The 24,069-nt window shown below is 36.3% G+C and overlaps 1 protein-coding gene across 1 annotated transcript in view; it reads left to right on the forward strand.

The window, feature by feature from the left end:
• LOC135202853 (solute carrier family 7 member 14-like) overlaps positions 1-24,069 on the forward strand; it is a 785,318-nt gene that overhangs the window by 752,209 nt on the left and 9,040 nt on the right. The window contains exons 9-11 of the mRNA XM_064232312.1: positions 211-335; positions 2,424-2,578; positions 21,163-21,303. Of these exons, the coding sequence (XP_064088382.1) occupies positions 211-335; positions 2,424-2,578; positions 21,163-21,303 (421 nt within the window). The remainder of the gene's footprint in view (positions 1-210; positions 336-2,423; positions 2,579-21,162; positions 21,304-24,069) is intronic.

The raw sequence follows: 24,069 nt of genomic DNA on the forward strand, positions 1-24,069 counted from the left end.
CAAACAGAAGTGCCTTACAAGCATCGTAACAATCCCCCCTGTAAATTCAAAAAAAAAAAAAAATAAAAAAAAAAAAATAAATAATAATAATAATAATAATAATGAAAGGTACATCCCAATAGTTTAAGACATGCATCCCAATCTGTTATCCAAACAGAGCCTCTTTGGGACTAGCATAAATATGTTATCGGTCTTCCCTTCGCCCCGCAGGAGTCTGGCCAACGTGTGGATAGTGACAGGGACTCCTGCAGTGGCCACGGTGGTCTTCGGTCTCGGGGCTGCCATGGCTGCTTTGTTGATCTCCCTGGAGGTGCTCGTCGAGATGATGTCCATAGGTATGTGGCTGTATAAGACCCCCAAGTCGTTGACGGTGTTGAAATTATTCTGCTCATCGTTAATTCTTCCGTTTGTTGCCAGTTTTGAATTTACTTTCCTAACCATTCTCACCCATTCGTTGATAGTTTTGAATTTATTCTGCTAATCATTAACTCTCCCATTTGTTGACAGTTTTGAATTTATTCTACTAATCATTAACTCTCACAGTTGTTGACAGTTTTGAATTTATTCTGATATTCATTAGCTCTCCCAGTTTTTGCCAGTTTTGAATTTATTCTGCATATGCATTAACTCTCATACTTGTTGTCAGTTTTGAATTTATTCTGCAAATGATTAACTCTCACTCTTGTTGCCAGTTTTGAATCTATTCTGCTAATTAACTCCCACAGTTGTAGCCAGTTTTAAATTTATTCTGCTTATTCATCAACTCTCTCAGTTGTTGACCATTTTGAATTTATTCTGCTAATCTTAAATCTTCCATTTGTTGCCAGTTTTGAACTTATTCTGCTTATTCATTAAATCTCCCAGTTGTTGATAGTTTTGATTTTATCCTGGTAATCATTAACTCTCACAGTTGTTGACCGTTTTGAATTTATTCTGCTAATCATTTTCTCTCCCAGGTTTTGGCAGTATTGAATTTATTCTGCTAATCATTAACTCTCAGTTGTTGCCACTGCTGAATATATTCTGCTTAATTATCTTCTGTTCTCTCTCTCTCTCTCTCTCTCTCTCTCTCTCTCTCTCTCTCTGCTCTTATAAATAGCCTGTTCCTTTTCGTCTTCTCTTTCCGTCATTATTGAGCTTCCACTTCTGCTTTCTTTATTGTTTCCTAGTTTCCTATAATTAGATCCTCTTACTTTTCGTATTCTAGTTCTATTATTATTCATTTTCCTCTCTAAAAATCTGCATCCGTTTCCTACTCTTTCGACTTGTGTTAAAATTTCTTTGTATCTTTTTTTTCTTCTGTTACAGACTGTGTATACCATTTATTCTTATGATACTTTTTCTTCTCTTCTTATTCTTCAAATACTAAGTTTTTTCGCCGTCTTTCATCGCCAACTATATCTTTTTCCCTTCTTTTCCGATAAAATTAGCGTATTGCCTTCTCAAGTCTCCTGCTCACCCCCGGCCCACCGCCCACCAAAATCCTCAAAAGATCACGTCCCCGTCTCGTTTATTTTCTATGTGCTTTCCTGCCTCTCCTCATCAAATTAGCTTATTCCCCTTTTCCTCTGCTTCCTCTGGTGCTTCTAAAAAGATCATCTTCTTTTTCAAGTCCTGAATTCGCATTCACTTTCTCTAACCCTCTTTCTCAATTTTTTTTTTTTTTTTTTTTTTTTTTGCTAAGTTTGCAGAGAAGTGATGCGTATGGACGTATGAATAAATAACACCAGACGCTAATGAGTGATTGTCCAGAGAGAGAGAGAGAGAGAGAGAGAGAGAGAGAGAGAGAGAGAGAATAAATTTATATTCATTCTTGGGTTACTGTGCATTGAAATAATAATAATAATAATAATAATAATAATAATAATAATAATAATAATAATAATAATAATAATAATAATAATAATAATAATAATGACATATCCACAAAGTTGGTCAGGAATATCACTTCTGTTTCATTTCTTTCCTTTGGTACATTGATTTTAAAATCCTCGGTTCCTATGAGTTATGCACTAATGTATGTATTTGTGCATATATATGCATATACATAAGTATATATGTTATGCATTAAGCATAATTTTAATTATATATAAAAAAACACGAAATAAAAACTAGTACATCATACTCTTACTATAAAAAGTAAAAAAATCTGATATCTTCTGTTCCTTATTATTACTACTACCATAACTCCAGCAACTGCTACTCCTCATGGCCTCTGCCCCATATAATACCAACTCGTCCGCCCTCTCTGACCCCATTTCCCCAGACCACCCCAAACAGCGCCCCCCCCCCCTCTCCTCTCTCTCCTACTCTCTCTCTCTCTCTCTCTCTAATCCTCCAGAAATTTCTCCAGTCACGTTCATCTCAACAGTCAACTTGTAACAACCGTTACAGACTTCCACATTGCATCCCCCATCACACAGGTACCTTACTGGCCTACACCCTGGTATCCACCTGCGTCCTCATCCTGCGATACCAGCCCCACTCGACAACCCTGCTGGAGATGTTGCCCGAGAGCATACGAACGCCCCTTGGCGGCACGCCCGTGCCCGGATCTCCAACCCGCGCCCTGTCTCACGTAAGTGTTGCCGCCCGAGGAGGGTGTCGGGGATCGTCTTCACGCACTACGCCCTCTAAACTAGATAACATGGCCCTTATTCCCTTCTTCCCCTCACATGCACTTTTATAGTCACCAGCACTTGGGATAATACTGGCTTCGGGTAGACACCTGCAAGGCGGCAGGTCTGATTCTTCTCAGTATTTATTTGCACTGAAAATTATTGTTATATCAAAAGTCTTAAGTCTTACCACACTGATATTCTCCAAAGTCGAAAGTCTCACCACACCGAGATTTCTCCTAAGTCGAAAGTCTCACCGCACCGAGATTTCTCCAAAGTCGAAAGTCTCACCACACCGAGATTTCTCCAAAGTCGAAAGTCTCACCACACCGAGATTTCTCCAAAGTCGAAAGTCTCACCGCACCGAGATTCTCCAAAGTCGAAAGTCTCACCACACCGAGATTTCTCCAAAGTCGAAAGTCTCACCACACCGAGATTTCTCCAAAGTCGAAAGTCTCACCGCACCGAGATTTCTCCAAAGTCGAAAGACTCACCGCACCGAGATTCTATCTGAATAAAAATGTGCTATGCATTGTAAATGATCTTATCCAGTGAAATTATTTTAATTATGAAGGTGATTTATGATGATGAAATGACAATTCGTATTTTGCTCATATGAAACATGAGAAGTAATCAGAATGGAGTTATACACAACCCATAAAATGTCTTTAGAACGAAAAATTGTCTTAATCTTGTACAAAATTAAAATATTTTAGTTACATTTATATTCTTTACAGAAATGAACATAACGTTTTAAAATAAGGTCGCTTGACCTACCCAAGATTCACATGAACCAAAATTCTCAAAAGCAAAAAGAACATTGATGTCATTCCAGAATTAGACTCAAATTTCGATATGATTCCCCCAGACAGCGCAGGAAGCAACTTATATAATCTTGAAATGATGAAACGCGCCCTACATCAATTTTATATCATTGCTATATTTAATGCTATTATTACAGAATTAAGACGGATTTCGTATAGTTCCCTGTCAAATCTAGCACAGTAATAATAACGTTCTCCTGCTTCGGGGTCCGTGTTTCAATTGCCCCAATAAGACGAGAGTTACGGACAATCCTCGACGGGAAGTCGATCGTACGCGAAAACGAAACTGTAATAAATGCCTTGAAAATTATGAACAGTTAATCAATTAGTAGTCACCGAACACCCATTTCTCTTCCAAGGGCTGCGGATAATCACGAGCGGAAGGTTTACTACTTTGCACGAATTCAGCTTGTTACAACCCTTGGGAATTGTTACAACCCTTGGGAATTGTTACAACCCTTGGGGTTGTTATAAAAGTTCTTATTATGATAATTGTTGTCAGTATTAAATGTAACTCAGTGCTAAAGGTCAGTGGAAACTAACACTCAAGAAAACTTAACAATATTTAATACTTAAATACACAATTTAGATCAACCTTGTCGGATGACAAATAACATAACTTGATAACCAGGAAGGACAAATACCAGTCCTTAGAAACACACTGGATTCCCTAAAACTAATAAGCTAAGTCCTAACAAAGACAGGAGAAATAACCGTTATTAATAATAAACTTGATTGGATCCAACAATTTAGCTGGCCAGACCATAAATTACCCTAGTACTAATTCCAAGAAAGAAGGAAGACAGAGTAAATATAACAGGAAAACCATTATAAATCCTACCTATCAATACAAAACTAAGCACACAAAACCTTGTCTATAATAGACCTACTGAATGACGTTATATAGTCTCGACGCAAATATGACAATATATATATAGATGTATATATATATATAAGATTAAATAATACAAAGGATGTATAGTTCTTCTCACTTCAGTAGATGTATAGAGGAGAGACAAAACTAGGGCCGTGATCCACTCGCCAAATCAGCTAACAGGGCAGGTCCTGAACGCCAGAGTAATACCATAAAGGGAAGGTGATCCCAAACGAAAATCAGACACACTCTGTCTTACCTGGCGTCAGCCTCCCTACAGGCCATCTCACGAGCTAGCAAGCTCCCAAAACCACAGCAGCTGAATGGAGACGAAAGTGCCAGAAGAAAGCGATGGCACCAATTCCCTGGGAATTCCTCCTCGTCAGGGAAAGGCAGGACTGGCTCAAGTCGCAGGTGACAGGAGCACCTGCGAGTCTCTACTCGAAGTACACGAGCCGCAGGTCGAGGCAGGAGACACTCGAGTCGCAGGTGACAAGAGAACCTGCAGACAACAGACCAAGGCGAGGATCCAAAGCGTAATCCAAAGAATCGTCGTCCAGATAAACAGCCAAATAGTCGTCCTCCAAAGTCCAAATAAGTATGCTGCTCAAGGTATGATATCAAGGGAGTGCTCAAGCCCGAACTGAACTGTCCTAGCACCAACGTCCAGACCTCACCAAGACGCGTTCATAAACACTCGTGTATATAAAAAAGAAGAAACAATCGTTAAAACGATAGTTCGGTAATATAAACAAACGGGGAGGAGGCGCCTAACCACACTGAGAAACGTTAAATTAAGCACTTTACGCTAAACACTTAAAATGACGAGACAACGGACACTTAAATTTCAAAAAATAAAATAAACAAATGCTCATCCAAAACAAAGGCTATTCTGCCACAAAATGATTCTTAAAAACTAGTAATTAAACCTAGAAAAACAAAGCTGATCTAAATTCATAAAAGGCAAATAAAAAATAATGAGTCCTTTCTAATACCTTCCTCCCCAAAAACAAAAAAAAATTATTCCAATAGAATAAATTTTTTTTAATACAAAACATAAAACCTGTAAAGAGAAAAGGATTAACTTATCACTCTCAAGACAAAGTAAAGTCTCTGTGTGAAACCTGAAATAAGAATTCTCATAACACTACAACAAACGAAAATCAATAACTGAATTGTCACACAAAGAAAACTTACCAGCCTAAACAACAGAGAAAACATAAATCAAAATAAACCAAAAGGTCAAATTAGCACAAAATAATTACCACGAGACACTGAACTGTCTCTAATTCAGCCAATAACATTGAGTTTACACATAACAGACACTACCACAGTATGACCGCCCGCACTTTGGTCACTACAGGTTTTCCTTTTGGTTCAAAAGAAAAACAGACAAATCATTAAATGCCTCACTAAGAAAACCTAATAAAACTAATAAACCAAACTTCAAGCGAAACACACTTCATACTCATGCTCACATCCCTAAGATTAACGCAAACCAACTGAAGAGACGAGAAGGGCGAGGGGAGAGGAGCCAAATCGTGATCAAGTCTATATCCTTGAAAGGGCATCGGGAATTCGATTCTCTGATCCCTTAACGTGTTTTATCACAAGCGAGAATTCTTGCAATTGCAGAGCCCAACGTAAAATTCTCGGTTGGCTCCATTTCATGCGCTCGATGAAAACCAGCGGGTTGTGGTCCGTCCAGATTTCATTGGGAAAAAACGAACAATTAGTCACATACGGCTTAAAAATGAACAAGAGTACGGACCAAGGCGAGGGCCTCCTTTTCAATGGTGGAATATTTTCTCTCGGCGGCCAGTAGCTTTCGACTATAATATGATACAGGATGAACCTCTCCTACCTCGTTCCTTTGAAAGAGGACACCCCCAATACCTATGTCACTGGCATCCACTGCAATAATAAAAGGTTTCTGGAAATTAGGAGAAGTCAATATTGGATTAGATACTAATACCATCTTAAGTTTAATAAATGCTTCCTCGCACTGAGAAGACCACACAAACTTCTGCCCAATTTCTCTAAACAATTTGGTAAGGTGCGCTGAAGCAAATGGTCTGGAAAGGAAATTTCGCATGAATCTGCGATAATAGCCCAGTCATGCCCAGCACTCGCCGAACCTCTCTGACATTGCACGGCCTCTTTAAATTTATGATAGCCTCGAGGTTGGCTTGTTTAGGTGCCACCTGACCCAAACCCCCACCTCGTGACCCCAACAAAAAAAATAGCACAATTTTGCTTTGCCAAAACTCACACTTGGCAAGATTCACAACCAGACCGGCAGCCCTTAATGCTTCAAAACAACTTTACTTAATCGTAACATATGTGTGCTCCAGTCGTTGCTATAGACTACCAGGTCATCTATATAGATTTCTGTACCTTCTAAACCACAAATAACCCGGTTCATAAGACGTTGGAAAGTACAGGCAGCGTTTTTCATCCCAAAGGGCATTACCTTACACTCGTAAAGCGAAGAAGTGACAAATGCAGAAATCTCTCGTGCTCGATCAGACAGGGGAACCTGCCAATACCCTTTCAATAAATCCAATTTCGTAATAAACTTAGCAGCCCCTATCTGATCGAGACAGTCATCTATACGAGGCAAAGGAAAAAGAGTCATTCTTAGTGTGCGCGTTAACCTTACGGTAGTCTACACACATACGGAACTTTCCGTCCGACTTCTTAACAAGGACTATCGGGGAGCTCCATGGGCTAATGGAAGGTTGGATGAGATCGTGATTCCAGCATATATTTAATCTCCTTATAACTATATCCCTCTTAACGGGATTCAGCCGATAAGGACTCGTTTGTTTACAGGAAGAACGCATTTCCAACATCTACATCATGCTCAAGAAAAATTAGTTAGACCTGGAGAATTCTGAAATAAATCTGGAAAAAAAGAAATTAAATTAATTACATCCCTCCTTTGAGCAATCTCCAGATGCTCCAGCCCTTCCTTCAAAACTTCTAAATTTTGAATATTATCAAAAAGAGCATCAGAAGACACTTGACAAATTAAATCCTCCAAATCCTCTGAAGGTAAATCCATAACCTCAGCCACAGGCTCATAAACTAATAGCAAGAGGATCATGTCTATTTGAAGTATAAAGTTTTAACCTATTTATATGGAATATCCTGCACTTCCGTTTGGTCCCAGGAGCCTCTATTTCATAATTCACCTCTGACAACTTCCTCAACACCTTCCAGGGTCCCTTATATCTTGGTTCAAGGAAATTGTCAGAGTCAGTACTCAAAACTAAAACTAATTCTCCGGGCTCAAACGACCGTGGTTTAGATTTCCTATCGAAATTTAATTTCATTGCAGCCTGAGAACTAGCCAAATTTTCTCTGGCAAATTTCCAGGCTCTAGATAATTTTTTTCTCAAGTCCTCCACAAAGTCTCCTACGTTTGCATCCCCTCCTCGACCAGTCTCAAGCATCTCATGAAAAATCTCCAAAGGCCCACGTACTTTGTGTCCAAAGACCAGTTCGAAAGGAGCTACACCAATTGAAGAATTCGGGTGATTTCTTAGAGCAAAGAGAGCAAAGGGAAGCCCTTTATCCCATTCCTCCCCTTGTTCATAACAATACTTTTTCAAAATAGATTTAAGGGTCTGGTGGAAACCTTTCCCCACCACCCCTGACTCTCCGGATGATAGGGTACACTGGTTTTGTGCTGAATGGCCAGCTCAGCACACCTACCTTTAAATACCTTACTAGTAAAATTTGTACCGCAATCAGTTTGAATAGTACGAGGTAGACCATACAGGAAAAGAATTCAATTAGTTTGTCAAATACAACCTTAGATGTTATCCTTCTCATTGGGAAGGCCTCAGGGAATCGAGATGCTCTATCCATAATTGTCAAGAGATAGGTAAATCCTGACTTAGTTTTAGGCAAAGGAACCCCCAAACCACATCAATAACTAATTCTACAAAAGGCTCACCTATCGCAGGAATTGGATTTAAGGGAGCTTAGGATAATTGGTTGGGTTTCCCCATCACTTTGACAAACCTCACATTCATTAATAAATTGTTTCACAGAAGATTTTAATCCTGGCCACCAAAAACATTCTGCCAACTTTCGAAAAGTTTTACATACACCGAAGTGGCCAGAAAAAGAATCATCATGTGCAAGACACAAGACAGGCCTCGGAATTGAGATGGGACAACAATTTGTTCAATACGAGACGTCTTGCTCAGGTCATCAGTTGAAGGACGACTAATCCGGTATAGTAAACCATTAATCACACAAAACCTGGTTTAGTCAAATCCGCAGTGTCACCTAAATCAAAATTAAATTCCTTTTTCTGAGCTTCAATAAATGAAGACCTGTCCCAATCAGTCTCAAAACATTGCTAACTACACTACTAATACTACTATCTAAAGGACCCGGGCCTCTCTACGTTCTACTTCTAAATTACTTAAGATTAAATCATCGTCATTATCGATTAAATTTGCAGCTTTTGCTGCTGCACGGGTTGTTACTGCAACTGGACAGGTGTGCACAGACAATATGGGGAACAACTCCTGTCCTTGGGTGTTTAACATATCGTTACCCAAAATGCCATCAATTTCCAGGAATAGGGAGACTCTCAACAACTGCCAACTCTGTCACTTTATCATAACCAGGGAAAGACAATCTGACCTCCACTAACGGAGCTGAAACGACAGTGTTCGGGAACCCTCCCAGAACAACAAAATTCCCTGTATATTCAACTAAATCTTTCAAAGTTTCTTTCAAAACCAGAGACCGAGCTGACCCTGTGTCCCTCAAAAATTTACACCAATAGTTTTAGAAGTAGATATTAATTTACCAGGCCAAAATATATTTATCATAAAAGTAGTCATGACTCCTTCTGCTAGAAGACTGACTACTGCTACTACTTTACCATTACTAGTGCTAGCTACTGGACAGTTTTCGATGATGGGATTACTTGATAACAGGTTTACAAGTAGATATTAGTGACACAGGATTATATTATTCCTTTGGAGGTACCTTCTTCTAGCATTACACTGTGCCTGATAATGTCCCATGCTTATTACACCAGAAAACAAGTCCCCCTACCTCTATTATTCTAATATTACCTGGGCTAGAACCAAACCTATTATCTTTGAAAAAGACACGAGTGTCCTGTCCACTCGAGACTTTTCCCTGGTTACTATCGGGTTTATGATTTTTATGGTGGGTTACCCTGCCCACGAGTATTCACAAAAGAGCCTGACCTCCTCTGAAAATTAACTGGCTAGCAGATTGAAAATTACAATCCTTAGTCCCAAAACTACTAGACCCAGTTCGATGGGTCAATACAAACTCGTCAGCAATTTGGGCGGCCTTACCTAAATTAACAGCTTTTACCTCTTCTAGATAAATTTTTCAATTCCTTACTGCATGACTTCTTGAATTCTTCTAGAAGCATGAGTTCCCTCAAAGAGGAGAAAGAGACCACCTGGCGGCTTTTTAACCAATCATCAAATTGTTCCTCCTTAAGCTAGCAAATTCACTAAGTAAGGGAGGCCTGCTTCGTAAAATTTCTGAACTTAAGGCGATAGGCCTCAGGAACCAGATCTATGCCTTGAGGACTAGAGCCTTAACCTTATGTAGTCACGGGCTCTACCTACCTTCGTTTCCAAGGCATTTATACACTCTTATAGCCTTGCCCACCAACCTACATTGAATTAGTACAGTCCACATTTCTGGGGGCCAAGACAACGCCGGGTGGTGGCAACACGTTTCAAATGCCTTGAAAAATTCTGGGACATTCAACTCGTCAAACACTGGCACCAATTTCAAGGCCGCACCTACATTAAATTTATCCTGAGAGTTGCCCCGAGGTGTACTAAAATTATTAGAGTTGCCCTGCAGCCTAGCAATTTCTAAATTGATATTGGCCATCTCCAATTCATGCCGCCTCGCCCTCTCATTCTCCTCAAATTCTAGTTTCATCAATTCTATCCGTTTACATATTAAGTTATATTCACTGTCCTCCTGGGACACTACAGGCTGTACTGGGGGGCTACACTCACTGGGACAGGGTTTTTCTACCAAAAAGGGGTTAGTAGACACATTAGATTTAATTTGCAAATTAGCCTGCCCTTCAAAAATAGTTCCAGTACGAGGAGGATCTTCAAACAAAGAAAGACCTGGGTTGTCACATAACATCTTCAATCACACTACCTTCTCGCTCGAGTCACTGTCACCAAACACTATCAAAAATCCCTAGCCAAATTCTCTCCTTCAGCCATACCCTGAGCTACCTTACTTTTCACAGCTACCAACAATTGATTTTTTGTATCCGCTGCCCTCAACGGAATACCTAACCACCGAGCACAATTACTAGACAAGCCTTATTCAGCACTGGCAGATGTTTTATACAATCAACCGACCCTAAAAAAACTCTGCGGGGTCAAACACAAAATCCTCCATGTATCAAAAATTAGCAGGGGAGAAAGGTTAATACTCTATAAACTAAAGAAAATATTGAACCAAATTAACAAAGTGCTGTTCCACGGACCAAAAACACTGAGTACACCTGAGAACAATCCTGTCACGGTCGCCAAATTGTTACAACCCTTGGGAATTGTTACAACCCTTGGGGTTGTTATAAAAGTTTCTTATTATGATAATTGTTGTCAGTATTAAATGTAACTCAGTGCTAAAGGTCAGTGGAAACAAACACTCAAGAAAACTTAACAAAACTTTAATATTTAATACTAAATACACAATTTAGATCAACCTTGTCGGATGACAAATAACATAACTTGATAACCAGGAAGGACAAATACCAGTCCTTAGAAACACACTGGATTCCCTAAAACTAATAAGCTAAGTCCTAACAAAGACAGGAGAAATAACCGTTATTAATAATAAACTGATTGGATCAACAATTTAGCTGGCCAGACCATAAATACCCTAGTACTAATTCCAAGAAAGAAGGAAGACAGAGTAAATATAACAGGAAAACCATTATAAATCCTACCTATCAATACAAAACTAAGCACACCTTGTCTATAATAGACCTACTGAATGACGTTATATAGTCTCGACGCAAATATGACAATATATATCATAGATGGTATATATATATATAAGATTAAATAATACAAAGGATGTATAGTTCTCTCCACTTCAGTAGATGTATAGAGGAGAGACAAAACTAGGGCCGTGATCCACTCGCCAAATCAGCTAACAGGGCAGGTCCTGAACGCCAGAGTAATACCATAAAGGGAAGGTGATCCCAAACGAAAATCAGACACATCTGTCTTACCTGGCGTCAGCCTCCCCTACAGGCCATCTCACGAGTAGCAAGCTCCCAAAAAACCACAGCAGCTGAATGGAGACGAAAGTGCCAGAAGAAAGCGATGGCACCAATTCCCTGGGAATTCCTCCTCGTCAGGGAAAGGCAGGATGGCTCAAGTCGCAGGTGACAGGAGCACCTGCGAGTCTCTACTCGAAGTACACGAGCCGCAGGTCGAGGCAGGAGACACTCGAGTCGCAGGTGACAAGAGAACCTGCAGCAACAGACCAAGGCGTGGATCAAAGCGTAATCCAAAGAATCGTCGTCCAGATAAACAGCCAAATAGTCGTCCTCCAAAGTCCAAATAAGTATGCTGCTCAAGGTATGATATCAAGGGAGTGCTCAAGCCCGAACTGAACTGTCCTAGCACCAACGTCCAGACCTCACCAAGACGCGTTCATAAACACTCGTGTATATAAAAAAAGAAGAAACAATCGTTTTCTAAAACGATAGTTCGGTAATATAAACAAACGGGGAGGAGGCGCCTAACCACACTGAGAAACGTTAAATTAAGCACTTTACGCTAAACACTTAAAATGACGAGACAACGGACACTTAAATTTCAAAAATAAAATAAACAAATGCTCATCCAAAACAAAGGCTATTCTGCCACAAAATGATTCTTAAAAACTAGTAATTAAACCTAGAAAAACAAAGCTGATCTAAATTCATAAAAGGCAAATAAAAATAATGAGTCCTTTCTAATACAGCTCAATTCAGCTCCTCGTTGGACGAGTGGTTTTCGCACTCGGCTGCCAAACCGGTGGTCCGAACTTCGATTCCCGGCTCGGCCAACGCGGAAGTAGAGGACTTTATTTCTGGTGATAGAAATTCATTTCTCGGTATAGCGTGGTTTGGATCCCACAATAAACTGTAGGTCCCGTTGCTAGGTGACCAAGTGGTTCCTAGCCACGTCAAAATATCTAATCCTTCGGGCCAGCCCTAGGAGAGCTGTTAATCAGATCAGTGGTCTGGTTAAATTAAGATATACTTGACTTTGCACGAATAACTAAGTAAAAAATGCGCAGAAATTTATTTGGCGCAACAGCGTTTTCTGTACAGCTTGTAAAGCTATATAGCTGCGGCCCGGTGATGCCCTGTCCAACAGCGTTGATCAAATTGAAACTGAGGCTAGAGGGCTGCAACTTGGTATTTTAGATGATCGGAGGGTGGATGATCAACACATCAATTTGCAGCCGTCTAGCCTCTGTAGTATTCAAGATCTGAGGGCGGACAGAAGCAGTGAGGACGGACAGACAAAGCCGTCTCAATCGTTTTCTTTTAGAGAAAACAAAAATTTTTTCAGTAAAATTCGCGAGAATACGCTTGAGAAATTCTATTGTGTAAAAGATGCCATTTATCATTGTATCATACACGATAAATCACAGTCTTTTCAAGAACATCCAGTTTAATGAACTGTACTCAAATCAAATCATGCCAAACCAGAAATGATAAAGCGGTATTTCCGAATGAATACTTGTAAACCAGTAAGCTAGTGAAGGAGCAATTTCTCCACGATCCAACAATGCTTGACACATTACAGTTAGTAAATTCTACTGCCCTAATGGGATGATATTATTGGTAATATTATCACTCAAAAGACGAATCCTATTCGTATGGAACAAGCCCACCTTAGGGGCCACTGAGTTGAAATTCAAGCTTCCAAATATTGTGTTCATTAGGAAGTAAGAGAAAGTAAAGGGAAATACAGAGAGAAGAGATCCCACTATGAAAAAGAATAAACTAATAAATAGACAAAAAATGTATTAAAATGCCAGGGGAATAGCATCAAGGTAATGCATTAGTCACTAACGACTTCGTTAAATTAAATAACCACCTAATTCAGTTGCTTCAATCTGAACCAATACAGAGCCTTCCACGTGACTACCTGAAGCCAGCATGACCCTTCTTTTCTTCCCTTACCTTTTATATATATATATACCTTTAATGCACTGTCACAGCAGTCCCATACCCCCCACCCCTCCCAGCACTGTGCTAAGTGATGTATGTGTGTTGAGAAAAAAACTGCACTTAAATCCTGTACTTTGCACCCTTGTGTTAAGAGAAAAAAAAAGTGCATCCCAGGATTGCAGCCCCTCAAGACCTGCAATTTACCGCACTGTAATTGCCTTAATGTGTGTAGCCTGCAGTATGTTACCGGAGTCGCCTTGCAGAGTAATTATGACATGGAGTTTCAAAAAGAATATTTGCATCTTCTATTTTCGAAAGTACATTTTTCAGATATTGCTAATTGAATCTGATGTTGTAAAATAAATAATGATGATGCCAATATGGATTTTCGGTCATTGATAACTGTATAGGTGGAAGTATTTTATATCACATTTGCAATCGAATAACATGAGTTCCATATAATATTACTCTATATTTCCAATCTACGGGAAAAAAAAAAGTTTTTCACATTCACAAACGAACTTATTCTTGGTTTAAGGAAACGAATTAATGTAGTGCAGTGTGATTTGATTTTAATATAAAGACATTTCAGCCAGTATCCATCACTAAAATACGCAAGACAAAATATTCACTGAAAGCAACGAGAGGGAAATTGACCCAATGGCCATTTTGACGATATATAATACACAATAAATTTTTAAAATTCAAAGGGACAACATCAGGTATAAAGAGAATCTTTTGAATTTTGTCTTGGTGGACAAAGCATTCCGTCTCTCTGAGAGCAATCAAAGTCCAAAAATAATAATAATAATAATAATAATAATAATAATAATAATAATAATAATAATAATAATCATTAATATTATAATTAATTTTTATATATATGATTATTATAGGGTATATTATATAATATATATTATATATATATATATATATAAATTCATATATATAATACACACAGGTAGATATATATACCAACAGATAACAAAAAATAATGTAATAATGTAAAATGCGAATTCAATAGTTTTTTAAGATTGCATCGGCCTGGTCCAATCAATCTCACTCGAGTGACAAGAGGAGTGACTTTTATCTCTGGTCAAAACAGGTGCTCTGTCTCCATATCTTTCACAGTGTAAAGAGAAAGGAAAACCATTTTTACCAGTTTTGATTATGTCAAAAATCTAGTGCCACTTGCATCAAATTAAACTAAATATTTTTTTTTTCAACAACTAACTGCTCCCCGTCTTTGATGCTCCGCGAGCCATGCTCCAGCCAAAATAGAATATATGGTTCAAAAAGGTATTCTCTCCCTTGTGATAAAAGGATTTAGCTCCTATAACAGTAATAAAATTTGGAACACTTATTTGTTGCATGTCTTTACTACTTTATAACAAATACTCGAAACCTTAAATCTGACACTGTCTTGGCTCATCTACGACCTACTCGTACAAGTATGAGGCTGTGTTGGCGTAAGGCAAGTATAATCTAAAAACAGGTCGCCAGTATACCATGCAGTTGCAAATTGCCAAAACACGCAAATGGGCAGTATTATAACTGCGTGAGTTTACTGTTCTGATCTAACACTTCTCCCTTATATTAATAGTCCATAAAAATAGTTAATTACTTCAGTCATAACTAATGAATTCAGATTAACTTTGCATTAGTTAAGTACTTAGTTTTCTTTACACCTTCTATGAGTACTTAGTTTTCAATACCATTTCTATGAGCACTTAGAATTCTCAAAACTGTGAATCTAAGGGTAAAAGTAATTTGAGGTACTACCCAATTTTTGACGGAGATAATCAATATACTGTATAAACTGTTTATATTTTTATTGACGGAGATAATTAATATACTGTATAACCTGTTTTTATTTTTATAATGTTATTGAATATAAAAAAATCTTCCTTGAATCCAAATTATCACTATTCTTACTCTTAAACCGATGTGAGATTGGTTAGCTGGTGGCTGATCCAGAATGGGACGCTGAATCCTTATCTAATTTTCTTAAAATTATTATTAATCTAAATAAATGTATCAACATTTCATTTTTACTTGATATTGGCATAATTCCCTCATTCAAACTGGCTAACATTAACTTCAGTAAAAATGATGATTGGTTGCATTCAACTTTCTTTCAATAGCCTATCTTTTAGATGGGTTCTACACTCACCAGGATTAACATGTCGACCTAACAAAATAGCACTCTACACTCCATGTTGAACTTTACCCTGAACAGTAAAACTAAACTTATGAGAAACACGTCTTGCAACATTTGTTTACTAACTCCCATCGACCCCTTTGAAAGCACATGTTTTATGATCTGAGAAACTGGGAACGCATGATGGCGACAAATGCACGTAAGTGTACTAGAACTGCATATGCATATAAACGGTATTATAATTCACTGTTGGTGTCCCCTCTCCTAAATAGTCTTGAATTGATTAGTCCTTGTATATCTGTGTGTGTGAAATCGCATGAACTCTTCCTTCAGTGTTTCCCATCAGCGGAGAAATTAGTGATTTGAGTAGATAAATGTCATCGACAAGGAATGTCTGGCAAAACGTGTCCACATCACTCGGTAATAAACCACTTCAAATTTTTGTTAAGAAACCCCGAAATAAGGAATCTTAAGGAAATAAAGTTGGAGGTCAATCAGATATGCTTAGCAAGGGCAACACGATACGATTTTGTAATAATATCGACTCGAACCCATTTATTTTTCCGTCCCTTTATCCTAAACACGAAGACATCCTCATTTCTCCCACACTGTGGTCATTCTCAGATCACCATCGGCAAAGGCTATTATTCCAAACTTCCTTGCATCACTCAGAAACTGTCCACTTTTGGAAATGAATGAAAAGTCTTATATTATCATAATAATACCTTGGTCAATCCATTGTTGCTGAACTTAACCTCAAGAGATAAAAATGTAGAGGAAATAAATTACATTTTGCCTTTCTTTTGAAATCTAATGAAAAATGTTTCCACAGGAGATTTACTGGAGCAAATAATGTTGATTTGCTTTATCCATCGTCAGTGTTTGCTCTTCCAGTTCTTGCCTCAGTTTCTAACTTCATCAGCTTTTATTTTTCTCCCCATCTTCCTCTCGCTTGCATTAACTATCTCTAATGATTATAACTTTTAGACGGAGACAATTGATGTGAGTGGGACTCACCTCTCTGTCCCAGGCGAGCCAAAGGTAATTACACTTATTTACGCATAGAATGAGAGAATACTGATATATATATGATCAATATATTATATATAATATATATATATATATTATATATATATATATATTTATATATATATATATATATATATATATATATATATATATATATATATATATATATATATATATATAATATAATATATATATATATATATATATATATATATATATAGATATATATATATATATATATATATATATATATATATATATATATATATATATATATATATATATATATATAATATATATATATATATATATATATATATATATATATATATATATATATATATATTATATATGTATATATATATATATATAATATATATATATATATATATTATATATTATATATATATATATTATATATATATATATAATATATATATATATATATATATATGTATATATGTACATATATATATTTCAGTAGAACTTGAGTTCAATTCTTAGATGATTAGTAATGGAAATGGTAGTTTATTTTTCTTAGAATCGTGTGATATGTGAAAAGCTCCATTTGCTAGTAGAGAAGTAACGATCAAGCACGGCCTACTTCTGTATATTTAGTATTGCTTGACTTTTAGGCGAATCTTATAGAACGCATGGTGTCTAGTGAATTTAATTATATATATTGATTTCAGTATTTCAAAAACCATCCATTTCATACTGTTCTACATTATATTCTGATAACGCTGAATACGGTGGCGTTGTTCAATTATCATCATAAGACATAATATCCTGACCCGAGGGAAATTTCTTCCTAATTGTATTTATATAATAAAAAATTCTTACTACATCAAATACACTTTACATATTGTACCTACACAATGCTAATTCTAGTTGTTTTGTCATTGATATGAAACGTTATTAGGTATGAGAATTATACATCTTGAATTCATTCCTGCTTGGACTTACAGCCTGATCTTTTTTTTATTTATTTTCCTCAAGATATAATCTTTTAGACTCTTAATCTACGAATGATTGTAGCATTTTTAGAAGATTTCTCTATTCAAAACAACCAAGTAATATCCTACTGTTGAAACACCAATACAACAAAATTATAATGAAAGTTTCATCCTAAACAGACGAGAACCTTTCTCTTATTATAGAAAATATGTAAAAAAATTCGAGAACATTACAGACACTGTCCTTGACACTTGTGAAATAAAACTGGTCATTAAAAGAGAGAGGGAGAGGGAAATAAAGGGTGAATGTACAATAAAAACACAAGTTATCGACTTGCTTTGTCCATAAAATCGGATTTTTACGGAAGAAATTACATCTTGCCTGTTCAAGTCAAAGCAACCTCCAAACTCCAAGAGTGTTTTTTTATTATTATTTTGAACAAGCTACCATCTTTTCATAAAATATACATAATATATACACACACACATAGTGGGTTCTTTTAAACCTACTTAAAAGTCGACTATTTTGGGACGACAGACAAAAGTGCCGATGAAGCCAACACTGAATAATTTTTTTTTTCTTCTCAAAGAGAGCAGCTGATAAGCACAGAGTAAAAGTATCAGTATTTTAATGTCAGACAACAGTTCCTCTTAGCTCTGCCTAAAATTCAATTAATATTCCATGAAAAAAAAACACACACATACATTATCAGCCCAGACTAAATGTCCTTCAATTTTCCATGACAGACAACAGCGCCTGTCTCATGACAGACAAAAGTACTTTTTAAGCGCAGTCCTCAAGTCTAACAGTGTTCCAAGACAGATTAAAACACCAGTTAACCCAAACTTAAAATACCAGTTTTTCGTGGCAAATAAAACCATCTGCCAATATCAGACTAAATTTATTGAATTGTCTATCACAGACCATAGCACACGTTGGGTCCAAGCAAAAGCATCAATTTTCTATGACGGACAACTGCGACAAAAAAAAAAATTGTATCGATATAGAATCACTGACAAACAAAAGCACTCGCCAATCCACTTAAAATTCTATCAGGTATCCATGACAGAAAACAGATACAGTTAAAGTAAGTAAACGTCTATCAGTTTCCACAACACAAAGCAGCTATTACCTCACGCTATCATCTTTCAAAGATGGACAACAGCACCTGTTGAGCCTACAGTAAAAATTTTCATTTTTTACAAGAGAAGACATCTAATTCCATCACGCTTACGCCTTCATTCTTTTCATAAAGAAAAGAGGCTCTTCTAACAGACTAAAAATCTCTTTTCTCTCTCCAGAAAGAAATTTCCATTATAACATGACTATCAGTTTTACCACTTTTCCGTGAAAGACGAAGGGAGTTTGTTAAAACACACACTTAAAAGTATTCAAATTTTCCAAGAGCGAGAGAGGTTTCTCAAACTAAACTCCCACAAACAAACTTCACGTTCTTCACCCATGAACGTGTTTTATTATCCTCTTACTGTCACCCTTGTAAGTTTTCTAAGACAGGAAACAAGTTCTGTATTATCAAGACCAACAATTATTCAGTTTACCTGAGAACAAAATTACAGGTTGTGTCCCACCCAGACTAGCAATCTTTTACGTTTCCTTGAAAGAATGCTGCCCTTGTCTTTCAGTTTTCTTAACTTCCCTAACAACAATTTTTCTCTCGTGTTAGAAACAAACCTTTCTTCCAACATGAACAATTCTCTAGAAACACATGAATATTTGATCTGAAATACATAGATCTAGTATGTCCGAATGAAAACGTACCTTGAATTTAAGTAATTAAACAAACATCATTAAGGAACTATAACCAGAAGACAATGAAGGTCCGTTAAGCGAATCTTCACTTAACCTTAGCTCTCCCAGTGATGTTTCACACACCCTGTTACGCAAACCAAAAATTTTACTCATGCAAGGAACAGCTTTCCTTGCTGCGTATATTGATGGTTTTCCTTTCACAAGATTATATAGATATATATATATATATATATATATATATATATATATATATATATATATATATATATAACATATATATTATATATATATATATATATATATGTGTATGTATTGTCATGTTAGTTGTATTATGTATGTAGTAATGTATGTATGGTATGTATGTAATGTATGTTGTATGTATATATATATATATATAATATATAATAATATATTATATATATTATATATATGTATATGTATGTATATATATGTGTGAATAATATTTATATATATATATATATATATATATATATAATATTATGTATGTATGTATGTTATGTATATGTGTGAATATTATATAATATATTATATATATATATATATATATAATATATATATATATATATATATATATGTAATATGTATATATATAGATATATATATATATATATGTGTGTGTATGTATGGTATATATATATATATATATATATATATATACATACATACATACATACATACATACATACATACATACATACATATATATATATATATATATATATATGCATGCATATATATATATATATATATATATATATATATATATATATGCATATATATATATATCTATATATATATATATATATATGATATATATATATATATATATATATATATATATATACATTGTACTATGAAATGTTACATACGTTCACCAAAAAGACAGGTATACACTGTAATTCAGTTATAACAAACATTGAACTACTGAAGCTGAACTTAAGAAGTATTATGGTGCCATTCCACTTCAAAAACAACAAATCACCGCCCGCCCCCATAACCTCAACATTTAACACTTCCCATAGAATATTTCAAGAGGATTGGGAAAATTAACTTTTTTATATAATCTTTAGCACTAGGTTACACCAATATGAAGAGGTTTGTACAACACCCAAACTGAAACAGTTAACGAACTTACAGACATTTCAGAAATACTGAAGCTGAAACAAGAAACGAAATTCCATACACTTCAGAAACACTGAAACTGAAACACGAAACGAAATTCGAGACACTTCAGAAACGCTGAAACTGAAACAAGAAACGTTATTCCCGCCACTCCAGAAACACTGAAATGAAACAGGAAACGAAATTCCAGACACTTCAGTAACACTGAAACCGAAACACGAAACGAAATTCCAGACACTTCGCAAACACTGAAACCGAAACACGAAACGAAATTCATATACCTACGTAAGAGACAAACATGCCGGATAAAAACAAGCAATGAAATACATCAACAGAAAACAAAATAACAGTACCAAAATCCCAAAAGTCACTACCACCACCCCAGACCAGATAATACAAAACATGCAGGTCAGAATTGTATCTACTGAACCAGATGACAACTAGAACGGATATATCAACCCATAACCAAGCATGCCATGCACTATACACGCACACACACACATACATACACAGACACCGTATCTGTGAGGAACACCACTGACTATCACACGGCCCAGCAGGCAGAACTGACTACTGGGTTAGCTGGACGGCCAGGAGCTACTTCCATCTCTCCTCAGCATCTGACGGCGGCGCTGCAGCAGAACGGTGGGGGGAGGATCACGCCCTCAGGACTTCCGCTTGATCAAAAAGTGACAGTCAAGGTGAGAGAGAGAGAGAGAGAGAGGAGAGAGAGAGAGAGAGAGAGAGAGAGAGAGGTGAAGAAACACGATGATGAAAACATAACATACAAATTTTTTATTAGATGAAAATAATTTTTTTCTTAGCTCTATTAGCTACGTATTTACGTCTTATTTAAAGAAAAATTTTAGTATCTGCACTTTTTTTTGTTTATCTATAAATTACGAGTCTGCAGTCAGCAAACAACTTATATTATTTTTTCCAGTATTATATTTTCGGGTAAACGTTGTCCAAATTCTGTAGGGTGACAACACGCATTATGTGATCATGCTGAAACAGTTCTTGTTGATGTACCACTACTGTTTAATTAAGTTGCTAGAAAAATTTCACTACATCGCATTAGCACGCCCACAAACCTATGCTCTTTTGCCCTTGTTTCAAATGCATTTACTTCTGAAAGCCGCTCACGAAACTGCTGCACTCATCAAGTACCCAAAAGCTGCTAAGTGCCTTGAAATTTCATATTAAACAGCCTAAGTAATTGTTTTGCAGGAGGCTGGACTGACAGCATCCGACGAGATACTGAAAAGTCCAACTGTAATGATCTGTAATGCTCAAAGTCTATTAAGAGTAGTGACAATTAATTAAAAATATAGATATTTAATAGGCTAATTTTAAGGTCAAGAATAACTACGTATGTTTCATCTGAATGCTACATTATAGGTAAAAGTAGGTTATGTTCTTTGATTGTCAATCGTCGTCTGAGCGAATGGCAAGTATGAATGATACATATAAAAAATTCAGTAAATACGTTCTATCGAAAAAGTTATACTGTAACAATGAAAATTGTGTATATGTAGGAGAGAGAGAGAGAGAGAGAGAGAGAGAGAGAGAGAGAGAGAAGAAAGGCACGCCCATGTGTTTGAAAGATTAGAGAAGAGGAGAGAGAGAGAGAGCGAGAGCGAGAGCCGCCATGTGGTTTGAAAGATTATAGAGAGAGAGAGAGAGAGATGAAATTGAGAGAGAGAGGAAGAAAAGCACGCCAGTGGTGGTTTTAAAGAGAGAGAAGGGAGAGAGAGAGAGAGAGAGAGAGAGAGAGAGAGGAGAGAGAGAAATAAGAGGAACAGCATGCCATGTGGTTTGAAAGATTAGCTTATACACAGGATGATTTAGATCAGGGTTTTTTTTAAACGTTTTGAGGACTTCAGACCGCCAATGAACTGTCCAATATGGTTTCAAACCTCCTTTGCTTAAGTCCACTTAAAGTCCTATTTGTTGACAATATAATTTAATATACTTAGTTTAAATACATGTTTTACGTATGAATAGCTGAAAATAGAACACACAAGAAAATCAAAAGCATTTATAGTTTTATATGGTTATTTATTTATAAAAGGTACCCATGTATACACTGACAGATTAAAATCCCTAATATATACAAATATCCAGAAATCAGGTCGCATACCCAATTGGTGTATGGATACCCCCTTGGAGTATTATTCCTCCAAGGATACCCCTTAAGAACACCTGATTTGGATGTAGTGACAGATGGACATCCAGATAAACAAACATTTGGCACGGATGGACAGATGGGTGGGGGGATAGTATGTCTGAGCAGAGACAGGTGAATTACAAACAAAGCTCTTTTAATTACAAAAGGCGCATGAGAAGCTAAGGAGTGAAAATGACCTGGCCTTTACTATACTGCATAAGAGCTATATATTCTTCTCTACGTAATCAAATTGACCATAAATAAAGAATTTCATAAAACCGATGAATGGCGTCAAACCTTTCAATAATCTGCTCACTTTCTATATTATTCCTAAGAATACGCACAGGTGGACGATATATCTTTCTAAAGCTGCCGCTGATACTTGCCTATGGAATAATTCGATGTATCAAAGTCTTGTATTTGAAACCTCTGTATTTCTTTGGTTAAATGGTGTCTCGTCTTCTGAAGTCGATTGTCTCTCTCCTTTCCGACCTTGTATATGATGAGTTTCTTCTGCCTAAAAATTGCATTTTATACATACTTAAGCACTTGAATGTCCTCATTTCTTCACATGTATATCGATATTTCATGTATACTCTGTTAAAATTAAGGCTAACGATAAGCATTGGGACCAATACATACACGTGTAATTATATATATATATATATATATATATATATATATATATATATATATATATATATAGATATAGATATATATATATGACTGGTATAAATGTTCTGTAACAACAGAGTTCCATCTAATAAAAGGAGCCCATAAAAACACCAAAATAGAGAAAAAGAGAGGCAGGTAATGAACATCTCAAAAGGAGGATGGATTTTGGACACGATCGACAACGTCTTCATTCAACCAACCCTTAAGAAGATTAGAGGAAGATTATCAGCGGGGGTGACTTAAAATGGCTTGTTTGTGGATGGACCTCTTGGTATAAATACCACCTTTTCTGTGAACTTTTCTCATTCATCTACCTGAAGAGGGAGACAGCAGTCTCTGAAATATAGTACTTTTTCTCTATTTTGGTGTTTTTATGGGCTCCTTTTATTAGATATATATATATATATATATATACACATACATAATATTGATAGTTTTATGTTAAAAACATTCTATATTTCTTGCGCTGATAGCAAAAAGGTCTTCATATTATAGTATGCTTGAGAATATACGTTGAAGTTAATGCCTTTAAAATCCAACCATATATTTATAACGAAATCTTCTGAATATATACACAAAACAAAAGCAACCTAACAGCGATCTGGCTAAGATTGCTGAAGAG

The sequence above is a fragment of the Macrobrachium nipponense genome, chromosome 33, assembly GCF_015104395.2.
Source record: "Macrobrachium nipponense isolate FS-2020 chromosome 33, ASM1510439v2, whole genome shotgun sequence".
Taxonomy (NCBI): domain Eukaryota; kingdom Metazoa; phylum Arthropoda; class Malacostraca; order Decapoda; family Palaemonidae; genus Macrobrachium; species Macrobrachium nipponense.